The sequence below is a fragment of the Onychostoma macrolepis genome, chromosome 17 (assembly GCF_012432095.1).
Source record: "Onychostoma macrolepis isolate SWU-2019 chromosome 17, ASM1243209v1, whole genome shotgun sequence".
NCBI lineage: Eukaryota > Metazoa > Chordata > Actinopteri > Cypriniformes > Cyprinidae > Onychostoma > Onychostoma macrolepis.
The window spans coordinates 6,699,679-6,720,431 of record NC_081171.1 but is presented as its reverse complement, the minus strand read 5'-3'; the positions used below and the strand labels follow the sequence as shown (position 1 = coordinate 6,720,431).

General features: G+C 38.8%; 1 protein-coding gene across 9 annotated transcripts in view; it reads right to left on the bottom strand.

Moving 5' to 3' along the window:
* The window catches only part of ralgapa1 (Ral GTPase activating protein catalytic subunit alpha 1), a 76,996-nt gene that overhangs the window by 12,764 nt on the left and 43,479 nt on the right, over positions 1 to 20,753 (bottom strand). For all 9 annotated transcript variants that reach the window (XR_009266838.1, XM_058750373.1, XM_058750368.1 and 6 more), the window contains 8 exons: positions 19,054 to 19,185; positions 18,697 to 18,880; positions 15,895 to 16,882; positions 13,000 to 13,071; positions 12,713 to 12,836; positions 11,893 to 12,048; positions 6,274 to 6,432; positions 4,329 to 4,456 (listed from right to left, as the gene is read on the bottom strand). Coding sequence is in view for 8 of the 9 variants with exons in the window: in XM_058750373.1 (XP_058606356.1) it covers positions 4,329 to 4,456; positions 6,274 to 6,432; positions 11,893 to 12,048; positions 12,713 to 12,836; positions 13,000 to 13,071; positions 15,895 to 16,882; positions 18,697 to 18,880; positions 19,054 to 19,185 (1,943 nt within the window). In the remaining variant the exon portion in view is untranslated. The remainder of the gene's footprint in view (positions 1 to 4,328; positions 4,457 to 6,273; positions 6,433 to 11,892; positions 12,049 to 12,712; positions 12,837 to 12,999; positions 13,072 to 15,894; positions 16,883 to 18,696; positions 18,881 to 19,053; positions 19,186 to 20,753) is intronic.

Genomic DNA, 20,753 nt, shown 5'->3' with positions numbered 1-20,753 from the left:
CTGTGGCTACATCGAGTGTGTGTATATGAGTGTGTGTATATGTGTGTGTGTGTGTGTGTGCGCGCAGGTCGCTCAAGCATGGGGACAAAAGGGGAAGCGCTGGCCTGCTGCTTCCATCAGCTCGGTTGCCTTTGGAAAAGCCAGAGTCAGAAGGAAGGAGGCTATGACCCAAAGCTCTTCCACTCTCTCCGCTATCACGCCCTGCCATATGCTGACCCCAGCAGCCCGGCACTTATCGCTGCCAATCAGCAGCCAGCGGGCCTGCCCCCGCTGTCACGCCAGAGCTGGAACGGTCCCACACACACCACTGGACTGGCACGGCCAATGGGGAAGCCGCTTAGCATGTTCCCTCCTCTCTCCCTGCGTCCCAATCGACCACTGACAGATGGAAGATGGCCGTGACTCTTAGACTTGCGTGTTTTTTTGGGGGGGTTTTTTCGCAGAGTCCAAGCCAACAACACCCAATCTCCCCCTGGCCAACTCGCAGCCATGAGCCAGACGGATCAGATAATGTGGGTTTCTCTCGCCGTGCAATCGGGGCTTGAAGGACCAGATCTAGATCCACTTCATTCCAGGATGCGTTACAAGAAGACTAGCAGCTGTAGCGATCCGGTAGCCTGGGGGCGAGACAGGTCAACTAGCTCTAATCGAAGTGGGGTGTTTAAAACGCACACACACTTCCACATATGGCAGCCCAGAACATTTTATCACTCAGACCCAACATGGTGCCCTCAGAGACTAAGGCTGCTTGGAAGGCCCCGAGCTCGGGCTCTTTTTCCACACATGGCCCTTTGGATTACTCCTGTGCTATCTGCGGTTTAACCCTGTTATTTTGTCTGCCCAGCATTCATAACACTGACCCACGCCAGCTACCTGCTATCTGCTGTTTTTTTTCTCCCTTTCCCTCCAACAGACATTAAGACCAAAGAGGCCCCTTTCTCTCCATTCCAGACCCTAATTTCACAGTCATGCCGAATGAGGGATCAGTGTGCGGGGAGGCAGATGGACGCAGCCCGGGGCCAAGAGAAGGAACTGGAACTTAGAGTCAGGCACAAGAGAGGTTGAGGCGTGTTGGCTTACAGAATGAGAAAAGAGAAGAGACGAAGGGAAAAAAAAAAGTGAGAATAGCGAATTAAAAAGTTTATAGAGTTTCAGGGCAAAAATTAGGGAAAAAATATGTTTTGACATACTGCAGACTTTTTATAAAAGGAAAATGCTGGTCGGTCTTTCTTAAATCTAGATAATTTACCTCACAACGCATGTCTCTGCTGAGCTAAAGAGGGCTACTGTGATCATGCGTCAGCTGGTGCATAATTTGAACATTTCTAAATGAGGACCTCTTCAGCAAGAACAGCACCTGACATTTGCATCCAAACCAAATCTAATTTAGTTTTTTCTGTAAACTAAAGGAGGTAAAGTGGGGCTCAGCGTGCAACGCAATTCAGGTGGAAGAAAATGAGTATGATTATATGGATGGAAAAAGACTTGAAAGCCAATGTATTCTTTCCAAGTGTACTTATTTTAACTACTTCCGCTTCTTTCAAATTACACAATTCAACCGAAACTGTGTGACTGCAACCAGTGCAGTCCAATTCACCCAATCATTGCCTCTTAGGATTCAATTCCTTAAGTGAATCAAAAGCATACAGAATGACCATTGTAGCCTAAATCCCAAAACAAAATATTCTATTGATCCGGTTCTTTTAGTGACTTAAATAACACGCATTGTATTATACGACCAGTGTAAAGTGAATCCAAAAATGAATGATTCTTATGAATTATAACCAAAAATATACATGACCAGTGTAGCCTAAATCCAAAACAATTAATCAACAAATAAGCTTTTAACTAAATCAAAAAAGTGTGACTAATGTAACTTGATTCCCAACACAAAGTAAGCAATTCTAAGAAAAAAAAATTACTACAATATACTCAAATGAATCAGAATTGAACCAAAGTGAATCAAATTTGAGAACTGAATTGGAATTGAATACATTTTTGGAAAACTCTATCGATACCCAACACTAAAATTCTAGATATCTTATCATTTATGACCTTACGGTGAGGGTGAGTGGAACGACATGACTAGTTCCTTATGGGTACTGAACCAGCAACTTTACCAGCTCTGCACTTTAACTACTATACCACACCTCCCGTTAGTGATTGATTCATAGATACGAGGATGTTAGAGGGACAATTAGGCTACATCACTTTCTCTCTCTCGGCAATGACTGCATGTGGCGGCACCATCAACAGGTAAGGAGGAGATACTGTGACTTCCTTCCTTACATCCCTGGGGTCCTCTCAGTCTCACGGCCCGTTTTCATTGTAGGAGAGCAGCTCGTCTGGCACATAGATCTTCTAATCACTACTAGCCTGCAATCCATCCCTCACAGTCATCAATTATTTGCACAGGACAGAATGAAAAGAAGGTGCGAGGGCACTCAAAGAAAGAGAAAAAAAAGAGGGAGGGATAGTTTCAAAATAAAGGGAATCAGACTGAAAGAAAAACAGACCAAGAGAGAGAAAAGAGAAAGACGGAGAGAGAGAAAAGGTTTGGAGAGACATCCGTCGATAATGACAGATTACTGTAATTCAGGCTGTCAGGAGCATCGACCTGTGCGGCTCACGCCAATCAATAGCTCAGTCCACTATCGAGCTCCGCGCAGGCACACAGATGGGCGAGATTGCTGCGAGCGAAAGACTCAAGCTGAGCCAAACAATCTCTCTGGCTTGGAGGACATGGCAGATGAGAATCGCTTTCCCCCCCCTTTTCTCCCCTCCTCACCGACTTCGCTTTGTTTTCTGGAAGTAGCATCTCTTTGAGAAGAAAAGAGCGCTCTTAAAAAAAGGTTAAAGGTCTTTGGTGCCAACGATACAAGAGAGGATGGATTTGGACTTGGAAATGTTCGGATACTGAACATTATCATCTCAAGCATACAGTGGCTGTAATTAGTTAGCAATAACTGTTTTTGGACAAAACAAAGCAAAAGAAACTAGATTTTTATAGTGGCACTTGACCATGCAAAAATTATGACGGATGGTTGGTTGCTTACAAGTTCAAATCCAGGCTGCTTGTCTCATTCTGACCAAAGGCCTTCAACCTTTCTTCTTTCTTAAAAATTGCTTTTTTCTAACAACCTTGGTAAGCACCTCTAATTATTAGGGCTGTCAATTTATTAGATTTAGAAATTGCAATTAATCTCATAATATAATGCAGAGTTAAAAAGGATCAGAATTAGACGAGAAATTAAAAAAAACAAAATAAACATGACCAAGTCAATGAAAACACAACAATATGTAATAAACATTATTGTTCAAATGTTTTTTTTTTTGTTTTTTTTTATTAATAATAATACGTTTGTTCAGCAAAGATGCATTAACAATAAAAATTGTTGAATTCGCACAATTTTTTTTTTTACAATAGTTGTACAATGTGTGTGTATTATATATATATATATATATATATATATATATATATATATATATATATATATATATATATATATACACACACACACATATACTCAAAAATATTCACAATTTCCACAAAAATATTAATAATATATAAGAAATGTTTCTTGAAGACCAATATATTACAATAGAAAACAGTTATTTTAATTTGCAATAATATTTCACAATATTAGATTTTATTGTATTTTTGATCAAATTGCTGTCTTAATGTGCAGAAAAATTTCATACAAGTTTCATTTATAAAAAATGCATTTCAGTTAACTTTTTCCACATTAAAGTTGACAGCCCTAATATTACATAAAGGTAAACAAGCCAAAACTACTACTATTTAAGCTTATTTTAAGAGACAATGCATGTTGTGTATGTATAAGAATAACTTGTAATAATAACTTGTATGTATAACAATAAAGAGGTCTAAAAAGCCTAAAAAAAGAAAAGATTAAGTACAACAGCAGAGGTTTAGATCGTGTGACAGAAAAAGAGAGATAGAAAAGAACACTAAATTGCCAGAGAAGCATTTCAAAAGCAAATGGTTGTGCATCACGGTTAGCAGGCATTGACGAGTGATCAGAATGATTCCATCACCCGCCTGACTGGGTGAGCAGAGAGCGGTGCTCTACATGTGCAGAGCTGAGAAATAAGACATCAATAATTATCGAGCGGCTCTACCTGCTCCCATCAGAACCAACCTGACCGCTCACAAGTCAATCCGTACATATGTGAGCCAGGTCTGTACGGCAGGAGGAGAGAGCAGAAAACCAACCAAGCAGGCTGTAACAATGATAATAGGCTTCTGCCACCTTAAACATGACAAAAGCCCACATGTGCACTCGTTAAAGTGTGGAAAAGGATACAAATTTTGGTAAAGAGGGATGAGGGATTTCAGAGCTCTGCTGGCGTTGATGGCCGTGGCTCGCACCACTGTGGGTAAGATATTTCCGTCTACTATGGCTCCATCAAACAAGGGACCAAAGAAAGGCACCTGTGGAAAGTGAGATGACATGATATATGAACACTTAATGGCCTGTGAAGAGCAAAATGTGAGCAGCTCCAAGCAGGAACAAAACACACATTTCAATCAGTATTAAGGCCTATTCACACTCCCATAAGTCCACATTTTCAGCATGAAAAATGTGCATGACAAGATTATAAAATGAAACAATGAATCTCTATAAACTCCTTCACATTGAGTCTGAAATATTGTATTGTGATGGTTCATTTTTCATTCTCATCCATTTTATTTTATACAGTACTTTTTTAAAAGTTTGGGGTCTTTAAGATATTTTTAATGTTTTTAATTGAAGTCTCTTATGCTGATCAAAGCTGCATTTATTTAATCAAAAATACAGAAAAATATTGTGAAATATTAGTAGAATTTAAAATAACTGTTTCCTATCGTAATTTATTCCTGTGATCAAAGCTGAATTTTCAGCATCATTACTCCAGTCATAACTTCAGAAATCATTCTAATATGCTGATTTGATGCTCAAGAAACATTTCTTTTTATTCAATGTTGAAATCATTGCTGCATAATATTTTTGTGGAAACCATGATACATTTTCAGTATTCTTTGAACAACAAAGTCTAAAAGAACAGCGTTTATTTGACATTTTTCGTAACATTATAAAAGGTATTTATTTCTATTTAAATAAATTGAATGGATCTTTGCTGAATAAAAGTATTAATTTCAATCAAAATAATCTTATCGACCCCAAACTCTAGAACGGTAGTGAATTAAATTTTCTTCAGATAAAGAACATTATATTGAGGTAAACTTTTGTTTTCAGAACGCATACATTGTTTGCAAATACTTAGTTTCGTCATACTTTTTGTGAACAGGGCTTTACACATCCTATAAAATAGCAGCTTTATCCTTCAAATAAAAGAAGGCATGGAAATGTCAAAACCTCTGACGTATATCAGCCTGTTACATAAAAAAATCCCTGACATTAAGCAGAAAAGACACAGTGAATAGCCCTCATGCACTGAAATGGGATCTAAATGGACTTTCATAAAAGCCAGGCCTCGTCTTTCTTTATCTCTCCATCTTTCTACATTTCCTCAGACTGCATGAAAGACTGAGCCTCTCGTCTCGGATCCATCTCCACAGCGGAATTCGATTCTGAGAATCCCATTCATTCAATTAGGCCTGACATAACTGAGCAGGAAGCAATGGCTGGTAGTGCTCAAAGACAGATATGCTTCCACTGTCTCCTGTACGAAACATTGAGCTCATTTACAGAAAAACAAATGGATGTGATGCACAAACAAATATCTCTGCTTTACTGTATAACGATCTCTCTGTTCAGCAGCCGTTCAAATCGATTTTTTCCTGCTCAAAGTATGGACGACGGTTTCAGGGAATTCGAATGCATTTAGCCTATAGCCCCATTCAGACAATTTGCTTCAATTAACTGGTTCAAAAAACTCAAAAAGAGTCTAAGATTCTAGGTTCTAACGTTCTTCTGGTAATAAAATAAATATTTATTTATAAAACGTTGTTCATTATTAGTGTTTTACACGACCATTCAAAATTTTTGCGAATATTTTTAAAAGTCGCATATGATCACCAAGGCTGTAAGTATTGATCAAAAATACAGTAAAAACATAATACTGTGAAATAGTATTACAACTTAAAATAACTGTTTTCTACTGGAGTCAGGTGCTTTAAATATGTTTTACAAATCTATTTGAATAAATTAAAAAGATTAAAAAATGATTTAATTCATAAAGTTGTTTGTGACATCTCTAGTTACAGACATGAATCTGTATTGGTTCCTCTGAGAGTGTTGAGCTCACCTCAGGTTTTTTGATGATCTGGATGCTGTACATGTGGTTCTTCATGGGGTAGATGATGATAAGCACGTCTCCAAACTCAGTAGGAATGATGCCTCTCCGGTAGTCCCGCGAGTGCTCGGACCAAACGATGTGCACTTCATCATTACCCAAGTGTCTTAACTGTATGGAGAAAGAGAATACATGAAAGATGTCATTTAGATTATGCTTTTGTTCGAACAGATTTAAAGTATACTTATTAAAGATATGGTTCCTCTATAGTAACTTAATGCTGAATGGTGATACCTCACTTTCATTGTATGCATTGTATACTCTGCAACAATACAAGAAGCCTTGAGCTTGTATGCTGGTCATATTTTATGACCGTCATGTTCTCCAAAACAAAAGCACAAATTTAACTGGGTTGAATTGAATCTTGACTGCATGTAGCCATGGTACAGTGCTATCCACTCCAGCGTTATTAACCTTGCGCTGTGACAGTTGAGTGAACGGACACTCGGTCCGTCTCTCCTCCTCTCATCTATCTTATACCGATCACTCCATCTTCCCGGGACCCTCTCAATCACTGCCACGGCCATGGGCGCAGCGACCCGTCAACTGTCCCTGGCGACGGCCACAACCTTTACAACCAATGACAAACTCTGTCTTTTGGACTCAGCGATGGACATCATTCATTTCTTTAACTGCAGAGTTCTACTTTGCGGTTACGGCTCAAGTTATTTAAAACAGCAAGGATCATAGGAACGTGAAGATGAACAGGTCCAAAATTAATACTCTCCAACCTTCAAATGTATATAGCAGTGACTAGTTTTTATATGATGCTACAAAAAAAAAAAAAAAAAAAAAAATCAAAGCAGCAAAATAATTGCCATAACTGCCATAAGGTAATATGACATAATAAATTAATAATAATAATAATAATAATAATAATAATAATATGTAAATAACAAATAAGTAGATAAATGTAAAAAAGAAATAAATATACTGTACAAAAGTATATTTATTAGCCATAAATGTTTCTTAGTCAATTTTATTATATATATATATATATATATATATATAAATAATTGACTAAGAAACATTCATGGCTAATAAATTTTCTCAATTTAGTTGCATTCGTGTGCCAGAAATATAATAAACATATTTCATAATAATACATTGATTATCATTTTTATGGACAATAATGGCTGACAAATTTTCTCAATTCACTTGCAATTGGCAAGTATGGAACATTTTTTGAATCCTTTAAAGAGCATGTTAGATGATAAACAGTGCATAAAACAGCAGCCGCGAGAAGGAAAAAAAAAAAAGTGTGCGCACTGTGGCACCAGCGGCCGCACTGACACGCTTTAGTGTCTAGTTAACATGGTTTAGAGTTGCTATCGGAAGATCGTGCTCTGGATAGCCTCTCCAGCAGCCCTTGCAAATCCAATTTGCCTCTGAGAAGTCATGATAGGCAATGCAGCACAGGGACAGACCCAATCTAATTTGGGTGGAATATAGCCGTGTGTGGCGTGGAGGTCCCCTCAGCTCCCCTGCAGGGCAGGGACGGCAGTCCAAAACCCCTTCACTGGCCCAACCGCCCCACACGTCACTTCACCTCACGCTCAAATTACAGCCATGAATTACATCCAGCCTTCAGCTGCACTGCCACAGACCAGGGACTGCCATTTCGTTCCAGGGTGTGTGTCCGTGTGACAAAATGATTGGAGTTTTATTGGACGATAAGGTGGTCTGGACTGAGAGATTTCTTTCATCTCTCAGCCATCTTTGTTTAATCATGTAATATCATTCTGAGAAATGCCACATTCGATTGCCTGCCCGTAGAGCAGATCGTGGCAACACTCTGGTAGAAATTCAAACGGCCCGTCCTCATTGTGATAAGATGATATAGATCTGCATTAAATTTATTATTGCAAGATGTGCTCAGTCACTTCAATGACACAAAAACAAGAGAGAAAACAAATGTTTGAATTATAGAAGAAAAGTGATTTGGCTTACTGCAGTTATGGTAATGAATGTATAAATCCATGATTTTACCGTGTTAAAAAGATACGTTTCTACAGTTCTTCATTTTATTTTCCTACAAAAAAAGCCATGTATGTGTCATATTTTAGATGACTTTAACCCTTTAACAGTTTTTGCTACTGTACTTCAACTACTGTTCAGAGGTTTAGGGTCAGCAAGATTAAAAAAAAAAAAATGTATATAATGTATACTTTTATTCAGCAAGGATGCATTAAATTGATCAAAAGAGAGAGTAAATGCATTTATACTCTTAAAAAGATTTCTACTTTAAATAATTGCTGTTGTTTGGAACTTTCTATACATCAAAGAATCCTGAAATATTAAGCAACACGAATGTTTTCAACACTGACAATAAGAAATGCACAAAATTAGAATTAGCGCACTAGAATTGTTTCTGAAGGATCATGTGACACTGAAGACTGTAGTAATGGAGTATTGGAAAATTCAGCTTTTCATCACACATATTTCAAGACAGAAAACAGTTATTACAGTAGATAATTATTGTAATAATTCACTAAATTACTTTATTGTATTTTGATCAGATAAATGCAGGATTGGTGAGTATAATAGACTTTCTTTAAAAACATTATATTACTAACCACAAACTTTTGGACGATATTGTGATGTGAAATGTGAAAATTACCTGATAAGTGAGTGGCCAACCTATTCTCAAATAAAATGAGTAACAACAAAGTAGTCAGGATTGAAAGATGCTCTTTCATCTCAGCTATCTTAGCTTAAATCATATATCGTCATGAAAAATGGCACATCTGTTTGTAGCGTCACATCAGAAATTGGCCTCTAACACAATGGCCTTTTCTTCTGCTAAATATCTAAAAATCTTTAGTTTGGTGCATTTGTACATTTTACAGTTATTTGAGCTCAAATTTGTACAAATGCGCAGAAAAAAAAAAAAGTGATAAACTGAAGAAAAAACATCCTCCTCCATTTCTCTCAACAGGGACAAACATCGGTTTAAAAAAAGTGGGCCATGAAAACGGACCTAACATCTTGTCATCCTTCTGCTTAAAGTCAATTACAGTCCAACATCCTCCCGACAATATCCCACAACCCCCCTTTCAGCATACCTGCCCAGCTCATAAGAACAGAGAAGACACAATAAGCTGTAGGCGAGACCATTTCAGACTAAACGTGGTAATCTAATTAGAGCCCCCCTTTACCACCGAATAAGCGCCCCATGAAATGTCCCTCTTACAGTCCACTGTATCCCTCCCTCCCTCCCCACAATATCACATTTCTATCTGCGTTCATTAATAAGTCTTTGGGGCGCATTAGCACCTTATCGCCTCGTCTCTGCCCCAGAAGACGTATGAGTGAGGAAGTGAGGGGACAGCTCTAATGACAAGCGATTGGTCATTCGGCATGGGGCTGGCCGCTCCACAAACAGCCCCATATCACAGCCTTCCAGCCAAGCTCATTAAGGATAATGCTGCACATTATTAGATTTGTGCTGCCCATGCGAACAGAAAAAAATACCCATGCAGACAGACATTTGCGGCTGTTTCTTCAAGTATGGACACTTTAATGTCCCAGGGGTTGATTTTTATTAACATTAACAGTTTGTAACACCAAAACAATAATAAAACTGACTTGGCATGGCAACTTTTTACCATGCCTTTATTTTTATTTTTGCTACTATATTTTATTGCCCTTTGTGCCAGTTTGTTTGTTTGTTTGTGTTTAATGCCATTCCAGCTTCTGTGGCTATTTTATGGCGAGAAATATTATGGATAAATTATATCATGTTTTTATAATTTATTTTTGCTCTTCAAAAGAGTTAACTGAATAAAAAAAGTTCTCAAAGGGTTAACACCAGCACAATCTAATAAAACATTCTTAATGGATAAAGAGATTCTACCTTTGTCCCAGATCCAGAACGTCAATCTTAAAACATGAAAATCCACAATAAACTTATTAGCATTTTTTAAAACTATGATTATCTTAAAGAAATAATCATAACACATTTCAATATTTATTAAGCCAAAAGATATATATATAAAAAAAAAAAAAAAACGCCCGTTTCTCAGTTGTGGTTTGATTACCATCACAATGAACAATTTTGCCATTAATCATAATAATAATAATGATTTTGACACAATTACACAATGATACTTAAATAGAAAAGTAAATATAACTTATAACAAAATACTTTACTTTCATCATTTCCAGTCAAAATCTGATTGTGCCAATTTATGCAAGAAAATATACAAATATCAATTGTGTATATTTAGGATAAATGTTTGCAATGAAATTAGCCTTAGCAAGACAAAGTAGGGTTTTTTTTTTGCCACTATCATTTCTACCATTGAATACTATTAAACAGTACATCATTTGAAATGTGTGTACACTGTTGGATATTATTAGTTGACATAAAATAAACTAGTTAGAATGTAAAAACTGTGTTTAAAGAGAGTTTAATTCATAAAAGCCCACAGGGCAAAAAAGTGCCCATAGTTGAAGAAACACCCTTACAAAGAGAAAAACTAGAGAGCAATGTTTCTCCATAAGGTCACATCGACTGCGAGGAAGAGTGACAAAAAGAAAGGGTGCGGCATCCCTCTTCAAATAAAAGAGAGACAAGATAAAAGCCAGTGGGAGAGGCAGAATGAGAGAATAAAAGTACAGCTGTTAGGAGTCATTACTTTCTCCTTTTCTCTGTTCTGATAGCAGATAGGACCTTTTCTCTCAACAGGGAACCCAGAAACACAAAAGTGCAGCTCTCGGCAGGTATAAGTGTCCCACCCCTCAGATTAGCCTGGGTTAGGTTTAATGAAGAGGTGTGAACGCACAGGTCAGTGAGGTTCTGTGTCCCACTTCACCCGCCGCACAGGAGGAGCAGAGCCGCACTGCTGGAGACAACTCGAGACAGAAGAGCTATGAAAGAAATGACAGACTACAATCTAAAAGGCCTGCCACAGGTGAGCTGGCAGGGGGAAAGTTTAACTCTTTAGAGAATCAGCAGTTTTTGAGTGAAGGAAAACATGATTTCTCCTTGTTCTTTTGAGACTGGTGTACTATGCAGACAAGTGTTCACGAGGCAAAGCTCCAGTCTAGTTGGCCAAGCTGCAAAATGGGTTATTTAGATGTTTTGAACCCGAAGACTTAGACTTTAATTTGTGAACAAAAAATAACACTCTTCAGAAATACTTCTTCATGTTTAGCAGAAGAGAGTATGTCATACAGAATGCAGAGGTTATTTACATAAAGTCCTAAAAATCTTAAGTATCAGTATGTGGTAAAATTCTGTTTTGTTAATTCAAATTAAACTATAATTGATTGAAATCAAGATGAAATAAAACAAAAATTTGATTAAAAAAGTTAAACTTCAAAATATTGCCTTGGCAACTAACTGAAAAAAGTGATGATTTACTAATAAATGAAATACAAATAAAATAAGCACATAACAAAATTACTAAAACCTTAACTAACATAAAAATGAAACCTGAAAATATAAAAACAAAAGCTAATTCAAAATACGAATAAATGCTAAAATAGTATCTAAACAATACTAAAGTAACTCCGGTGGAAATTTGTCATGTAACCTGAACAAAATGGCAACTTCTACAAGTTTACCTTTTTAGTGAGCGAGTCATCTGAGTCCGGAGGCATGCGTGTGGAGACGTGGAACATCACTTCAACTGTAGAGGTGGCGAAGTACGGCATGGTCAAACCCGTGCTCTTGTTCCTCTGCAGGCCGCCCATGAAACCGCAATGACTCGTTAGGTTCACCTGAGCATTGAGGAAAGAGTTTGTAAGGGCCCATGCATTAATACCATATAAAATATTGCAAGTAATATTTAAATATATATATATATATATATATAGAGAGAGAGAGAGAGAGAGAGAGAGAGAGAGAGAGAGAGAGAATATATATACTTGTAAAATGTGTGTGTGTATATATCACTGGACCCTGGACCACAAAACCAGTCTTAAGTCGCTGGGGTATATTTGTAGCAATAGCCAAAAATGCATTGTATGGGTCAAAATTTTAGATTTTTCTTTTATGCCAAAAGTCATTAGGATATTAAGTTAAGATTATGTTCCATGAAGATATTTTGTGAATTTCCTACTGTAAATATATAAAAACTTAATTTTTGATTAGTAATATGCATTGTTAAGAATTCATTTGGACAACTTTAAAGGTGATTTTCTCAATATTTCGATTTTTTTTGCACCCTCAGATTCCAGATTTTCAAATAGTTTTATCTCGGCAAAATATTGTCCTATCCTAACAAACCATACATCAACAGAAAGCTGATTTATTCAGCTTTCAGGTGATGTATAAATCTCAATTTCGAAAAATTGACCCTTATGACTAGTTTTGTGGTCCAGGGTCACATATAGGACATTTTTTAATGAGTTGCTACCCAGCAATTAATCATCGAGACTTTACCTCCCAGCCCAGGCCTGACACAAAGTCTTCATAGGCCTGACTCCCAGCTGTGTTGGACAGAATTGAGTGCTTGTCTTCCTGCCCCTCTGCCACGTAAAACACAGCAATCTTGTGCGTTTCACGGCTAAAAAAGTAAATAGATAAGAAAGTAAATTTAGGAGCAAAACAGGTGTACAATTTGTCAGGTGGTCTCAAAGACTTTAGAAAATAATGTCCCTTTGCCCTTACAAGATCGTTCCTAATAGCTTTAAAAGAAGCAACACTGGATAAAAAGTGGCATAACATACCACTGCCTTGAATCCAGATTCTTCAGCTCTCTCAGTAGTTTTTCGTTCTTCTTCAGCAGGTGGAAACTGTTCCTGGAGACAGGACATTTAAACATGAGAGCTAATGAAGAGAAATAATCTACCAGATGACTCATCTTCGATCACTACAGGTTAATTGGCTTACACTTAGACAGGCAATCAACAACAACATCAATGTAATAAAAAAATATATCTAGATGGACAGATATGACAGACAGACAGAAGAATAGGCAGACAATAATAGAACTATAGACAGAACGATAGACAGATAGATAGATGGATGGATATTTTTCTTTTTGTGAGGACGCTCTAGCTATTGTTCACAGACCCTATTTGGAGAAGTGCTGTTCTAGACTGAGTGTTAGATCTCTTTCATTAAGCTGCCGCCTGCTTAATTACAGTCTTCCTTGTTTTTCTCACAGTCTCCCGGAAAATCTGACCCCACGACAGAAAGGCAAATGAAAACAAACAATGGAAGATCCTGCGCTGAAAAACATCTTATGACACGAGCCGTAAAACAAAAACTTACACATGATGTCATGAAAAGAAAAAAAATCATAAATCTAAGATAATGCGACTTCTTTTCGTCTGCAGCTTTTATAGTTCAGAGTTCAGTTACTTTCTCCCTCTCCCCCTCTTTATCTTTCGCTCCCTCCAAGTGGCCGCGTGAGTCATGTGGAAAAGCCACACGATGCTCTCTAAAAGGACTTTTTGTTTTGTTCTCTTTTTCTTTGAGCAGGGGTCTCTTTATTAGCTTGTTGCAATGTAATGGTCTTCATTTTCTCCATTGAAAGTGAGCCATTTCAGGAGGCGAACGCGCGAACGGCATAAAAGGCCGACATTAGGCGCGCGCTCACACACACAATGGCCCGGCGGATTGCAATGCCTTAGTCTCTGACCACGGATAAATGATACATGAATGCCTGGAGAGCGGCAGCAGGACAATTCCTCATTAAACAGCCCCTATGCATTTTCTCCCAGCTCTCCAACTCATAATAACCCTCCAGCCACATTCGAAAGGTAGCAGCCTTTTATTTTCACCCGGCGTATCAGGCAAGAATGAAAAGTACCGCCGCTGCTCGGCAGATAACAGACCCCTCAAGAATTAATCCCCCCATAAAAGCTGCGTGCGTGAACACACACACACACACACACCATTCACCCAGAGCTGCTGAAGAAAAGCTTTTTCCCTCCTGATGACTCTATGAGGGAATGGTGAAAAAACAATTTTCCTTCATTAATCTCATAGCACAGAGCATGTATATCATGAAAATTAATGCCATTACATTCAAGGTGAAAAATAACCCCAATTTTCCAATTATTTGTCATCTGGAAATATTTAACCATTCTCTGTAATACTTCAAAATGGAGTGGAATTGAACCCTCACAGTCAAATGCAATGAGGGAAACCATTAGGCGTTTTGGAGTGGGATGGAAACTGAGGTTTGGGCAGTAAGTTAGCACCACTATGGTCTCTATTGGTGGATAAGCTAATCAGAAAAATGTTGACTGTTTAAAGCAGATTAACATGGCTCTGCGCAATCAGGGAGAGGTGCGAGCAAACAGGATGTTTACATGAATTATCGGCCTTCAACAACAGCGTCACCCAGATAGTGCTAACAAACTCTAGCAAAACAACGTAGTGATTCTTTTGGGGATAAAATGGCAGGAAGTGTTGCTGATCATTTAATTCCTAGACCAAAGGATTAAACTCTCTGATATGGTGGTTAAACAATGCTAAAAAAGACTTGGCAGAATTATGGTTGGTGGAATTTGTTTCTGTTATTAGTAATAAACTGCCCAAAAAAGATAATATTCACAAAAAAAGTGACTAGCTTTGGTAACAATCTAACAACAAACAATACAATTATATTCTCTGTTGATTTTGACATGGACATGATGGAATTAACAACTTGGAATTTATTATTTGAATAACTCTTGAGACAGGCTTTTTAAAAATAATGAACAAATAAAAAAAACACAGTGCATTAAAAAAACGTGACTGAACTCCTGTCGAGGCAGTTGCAATGCAAGTAGTGAGCACATTTATGATTATCGTACGTATATCTGCAGTAATTTACAGGCAATCCCCCCAAAAAAGTCCTAATCAGACAATCTTCAAAAAATGTCATAAAATCACACAACAACAATGCCTGTCATTTTCAAGATGTTCTTAAAAAATATTAGCATTTTTCAAAGAATTTCACAAGAACATTCTTATGAATCTGGACTCTGGAATTTTTTAATTTTTTTTAAATAACAAATCTAGCATGGGGAAACCACATTGGCACACCATGATGCCTGGTGTTTGGATTTTTTGAAGGATCACTCCTATACATGTTTAACATTGCAATTTTGATTTACTATCCCATACCTGTAACCAGTGTTGTCCAGTCTGTTCCTGAAGGCATCCCAATACTACACATTTCAAACTCTTCCCAATCAAACACACCTGAATCAACTCTGCTCATCAGCAGAGACTTCAAGACCTGACATGATTGGCTCAGATAAGGGAGACATCCAAAATGTGTACTGTTGGGGTGCCTCCCAGGACAGGGTTGGGAAAGGCTGGGGTACACCATCCCAAAACACGTTTGTTACAAATACGATTTGTACTTATGGATACTCTATATCAGGGGTTTTCAAACCTGTTCTGGAGGCCCCCCAGCACTGCATATTTTACATGCCTGCCTCATCTAACACGCCTGATTCAATTAATCAGATCAGCTAGTAGAGATAGTAGCAAGACCTGAACTGGGCATGTCTGTTGATGTAGACCTACAAAATGTAGTGCTGGGGGGCCTCCAGAACCCCTTCCCTACAGGATTCCCAAGCATTTGCACCTGCAATGTGTGTTCAAGTGGTCCTGAGTCTTACCTCTTCTCCCAGGAGTTCATGCCTAGTATGTTGAGGAGCAGTTTGCAGTAGTAAAAGGCCGACTGGGGTCTCTGTGGGCTTGGCTCTTGCTGTACTACGGCCCTCATGTTCAGGTCATTCCCACGATGCAACGTAAAGTCCCGCTCTTCGTCGAACTGCTTCAGGATGGCGTTGATGACGTCGTTCTCCTGCTTCTCAGACACACAGGTGGGTGGCGGGGCTGGAATGTTGAGCGGTGCGCCAGTACGTTGCAGGCACTCTGGGCTGGAGTGTCCCAAGTACTGCAGCATCTCGTCCAGGGAGTCCTCCCCATCCTGCAGGGAGTCCCAGCTTGGGATCACCTCTCTGCACCGCCGTTTGGCCTGTGGGGCCATCGGTTCCAGCCCTGCCTCTTCCTCCTCGTCCTCTTCTTCAAGTTCTTCCTCCTCCCTGTCTTCTTTCACATCCTCCTCGTCCTCATCCAGGTCCTCCTCGTTCTCCTGAAAAGCAACATCCTCTGGTTCTTCTTGACTGCCTCTTTCTAGACTGTCCTCATCTCGGCCACGTTCTCTATCGCCGCCTGCTTGATTGGAAGACGAGTAGAGGTGCAAAGTTTGACTTGGAGTGATGCAATGAGGTGGACCATACAGTACAGCAGAGTCCCAGGAGTGTTTTCCGGAAATGTCCCTCACGATCACCCGAACGCAGGCACTGGTGGTGGTGAGGCCAGCTGACATCCCGCCACCGGGCAGGCCGTCCTCTGCCCGGATCTGTAGATAGGACAGCAGGGTGGTGCCATTGAGCACAAAGAACTGCAAGTTGGGTGCGTCGAAGAGTTCAGGGGTCAGGTCTGCGCTCTCGCTGTATGGGTTATCCTGGTTCTCGCATACCTGGCTGGTCAGAGTGGCTGGACCACCACTCATCGGATAGTGACCCAGGTGGTTGACCAGGTGAGATATGACCGTGCGTGCCGCAACTGAAATCAGGCCTTGCTGAATACGACTCCTCACTACAAACAGAAAGAAAGACAAAGATGTATTTAAGGAAGATGTATGTGCAGACATTTCTAGAGATTTTCTAAGACAAGTGTCCATCATTCATAAGGTTCTACATATCTCTTAGGTGTTCATTTATGTATTTAAGTATTTTGGCTAATTTGATGACGTTTTTAGTAACTAATAACAGTGAAGTACTCTCAAGCTCAGTTTAAAACTATTTGGAATGATCTCTTGTAATTAGATCAACTTTACCGAACATCTTATTGACCAATCAGCCATGAAAAAAGAAAAAAGAGAGAGAAAAAAAAAAAGCACAAGACACAATGGCCAGTTATTTTTCCTTAAAGTTCAATTTTCTTAACATGGATAAATTTAAAGATGCAACTTTTTAGAGAGGTTTTACTGTGCAAACTAACAGGATGCTGTTAGCACACTAACTAAACCACCATTAAACATATTGAAAAAAAAAATAAAAATCTAACAAATTAAGAAAGAATTTAAAAAATATATATATAAAATAAATCAAAACTAAATTTGCAGGTAGTTGGCAGTTGACCTCATTATCGACTAATCGGGTGATCCATTCCTAAATCTATCGTGCAGAATTTAATCAAAAATCAGAAAGTGAGAGAGATGGAGAGACTACAGTGATGATGAAAAGGTGTTAGAAAGAAGTAAAGGAATAGAGTTTAGGCACTCGTTTCATCAGGGATGTAGTGATTTTCAGATCTATCAGTGTTAAACTCCTGCGGAGACGAGATGAGTGAAGGTGCAGACGGCTTGTGTGAATACAGGGACATTAGGGTGTGATGAAGAATGCAGGATGCCTGGGGAGAGGTGCAGATGCCTCGATGCTGGTAAGAAGCTCCCGATGGAGACACTCCTTCTTCACACACTGCCAGAACTCACAAAGAAACCATGCAGAGAGCAGCCCAATACCAGTACACTCGACGTGCCAGAGGCCCACTCCCCCCAATCAACACAACACACCAATCACATTCAGCGACACTCAACCGCCTTAATGAGCCAAACATTCTTAGACCGGAGCTCTCAGGGGGAGGGATTTTATCCTGATGAAGCAGTCTTCTGTACAGACCACCTCAGCCGCCGAGTGCCCTCCGATCTAGCAAGAATCCAGCGCTAGGAGTAATTTCAAGAGTAATGGAGGTAGGAAAGTGGTGGACACATGTCTCACTCAGGGTTGTAATGATTAGTTATTTTCGCCTGATGGAGAGAGACACAGCAACGGCAGCACAGGAAACCAGCCCCCTGCTGTCAATCTCAAACCCGTCCCCTCCCTGATACACACGGAAACTAGCATGAGGGAGCAAACAGATTTGGTAATGAAGACATTTAACTAGTTCATTCCTGCTTCTTCTGATTTGTTCTGCTTGTTTTAACTACAGAAGGTGTTAAAGACAGGAGAAATGTGGTGGGTGGCGGTTAACATTGTGCAACAAGCTGTTTTTTTTTTTTCCATGTTTTTGTCTTATCCTGCAGCAACAGTGAGAAATGATCAATCTAGTTCCGTGTTAATCCAAGTAAAAAGCTATTTAACAAAATTACATGACAATAATTAAAATAAATACATAAATAATAATTTTTAGGTCACTTTGACCCACAGTAACGTCTCACTGGTCCAAAATTGTGCTTTGCATAGCTGCATATTAAACAGTCAATCATTCTCAATGGCTTTCTGTGAGGACAGAAAAATTACTTGATGCTCAAAACTTGCAATGTCGCAACTGGTTAGGACAAGGCATAGGAAATAGAAACCGGAGAGGTCAAAACAAGTACAAGAGAGAGGCAGAAGACATGCACTCACCTTCAGTGACAGGCTGCAGTTTAGAGGAGCGTTCAGAGTCGGGTGAATGAAGCGGCTCTGGCTCCTTCAGGTTCTCCAGTAGTAGGAAGGGGTCGTAGTCTGGGCTGCTCAAGTCTGACAGGTGAATGGGGAAGTAATTGGGGTTACTGAAGCTCTGAGCCCCATATACACAGCCATGGAGGACCTGAGGGGTGGACAAATGGGTTAGAAATACAAAGAAATAAAGAGTGGGGTGCACTTGTTTATGTGTTTAGCTGTTCTGAAAGGGGAAAGATAAAAATTAAAGCGATATAAAATAAAATTATGCATATTGAGAAAAATTATGTTTAATAGCAGATGTGCGTGTTGGCCTCATACTTTATAGATGCAGCTGAGGACGGACTTGTCAGTTTTCTCCTTGTCTGAGGCCCCTTGGACTGGCTGCAGGAGAGTTTTTGGAGGTAGAGCCATCACCCAGTCCAGCAAGCATAGCAGCAGAGACACGACCAGCTGGAAAGAGACAAAGTAAAATAAATAAATAATTACGAAAATTATTCAAAATAAATACTGCTTAAGAAACATTTCAGTGTTGAAAACAGTGCTGCTTAATATTTTTGTTGAAAGAGTAGTACATTTTTCAACTTAATTTTTTTTAGTGCTGTCAAATGATTAATCGCGATTAATCGCATCCCAAAAAAAAGTTTTTGTTTACATAATATATGTGTGTGCACTTTGTATATTTATTATGTATATATAAATACACACACATGCATGTATATATTTAAGAAAAATATGTTACGTTTATATATTAAATATATTTATATGTGATATAAATTATATGAATATAAATATATACATGTAAATACAGGTAAATATTTTCTAAATATATGCTGTGTGTGTGTATATTTATATATACATAAATATTCACAGTACACACACACATACATTACGCAAATCGTTTGGCAGCACTATTTTTTTTATAATTTATTTAAAATAGATTTTTTGGTAACAGTGTAAAAGTCTTTACTGCCACTTTTTTTATATACAAGTCAGTCAATCTGGTGACCAATTTAAAGGGGAGATCATATGCAAAATTCACTTTTACATGGCGTTTGAACATAAATGTGTGTTGGAAGTGTGTGTACACAACTACCCTATAATGACAAAAATCCACCCAGTGCTTTTTTTAAATCCCCCAAAATCATGAAAAGCACTTTCTCAGATCAAGCCATTCTCAGATTCTGGCCAGATGTACATCACACAGGCCAAGGCCACTCCCCCGATTGTTTACTGACATGGCCGTTTTAGCACAGACCCACCCTGAGTGAGCTGTCAACAGTCTGCCATTGTTTTGATGCCGGAGCAGGGGTAGACAAGATTGTCTCCTAAACGATTGAGGTGTTTTGTTGTTGAATGTAATAATGAACAGCAGTTGTCATTTACTCCCGACATGTGAGACGCTGAGGACGCAGTGGATTAATTTTGTTTTTGAAGGGAATGTGCCCCCGATCTATCTAAATGCATCTATGTTTGCGTGAATCATTCATTCCAGCTTCACCTATAGAAGAAGTGAGTATAAGGTTTTTTTTTTTTAATGTATCTTTGCAAATCACCTTTCCTAATAATGTACTAGTTAGCAAGTTCCGCAGCTAAATGCGGCTAAAATTAACAGTCTCAGAGAACTGCTTGTCACCCCATGGAAGAGAGGGTGGCGGGGTGCGCAAATCTCATTAGCATTTAAATGGGCATGCACCGAAACGGGTCGTTGTGAACAGTGCTGTTTTCGACAAGGTAAAAAGGGTGCTGTTTTACACTACCATTGAGAAAATTGAACCAAAGTATGTTATAGACTTTTCATTAAGACCCTAAAGAATCATATCAACTTGTGGAAAATGGGCATCTGATGTCCCCTTTACAGAAAAAGTACACCCAAAAATGAAAACTCGGCATGACCCTCATGTCACCCAAAACCGTTATGACAATTTCACCCTCTTCCTCGCACAAACCCATCAAATTTCTTTAGAAGACTTACAATGTAGCAAACAAGTTGTTTAGTTGCTTTATAAAGCATTACTTTT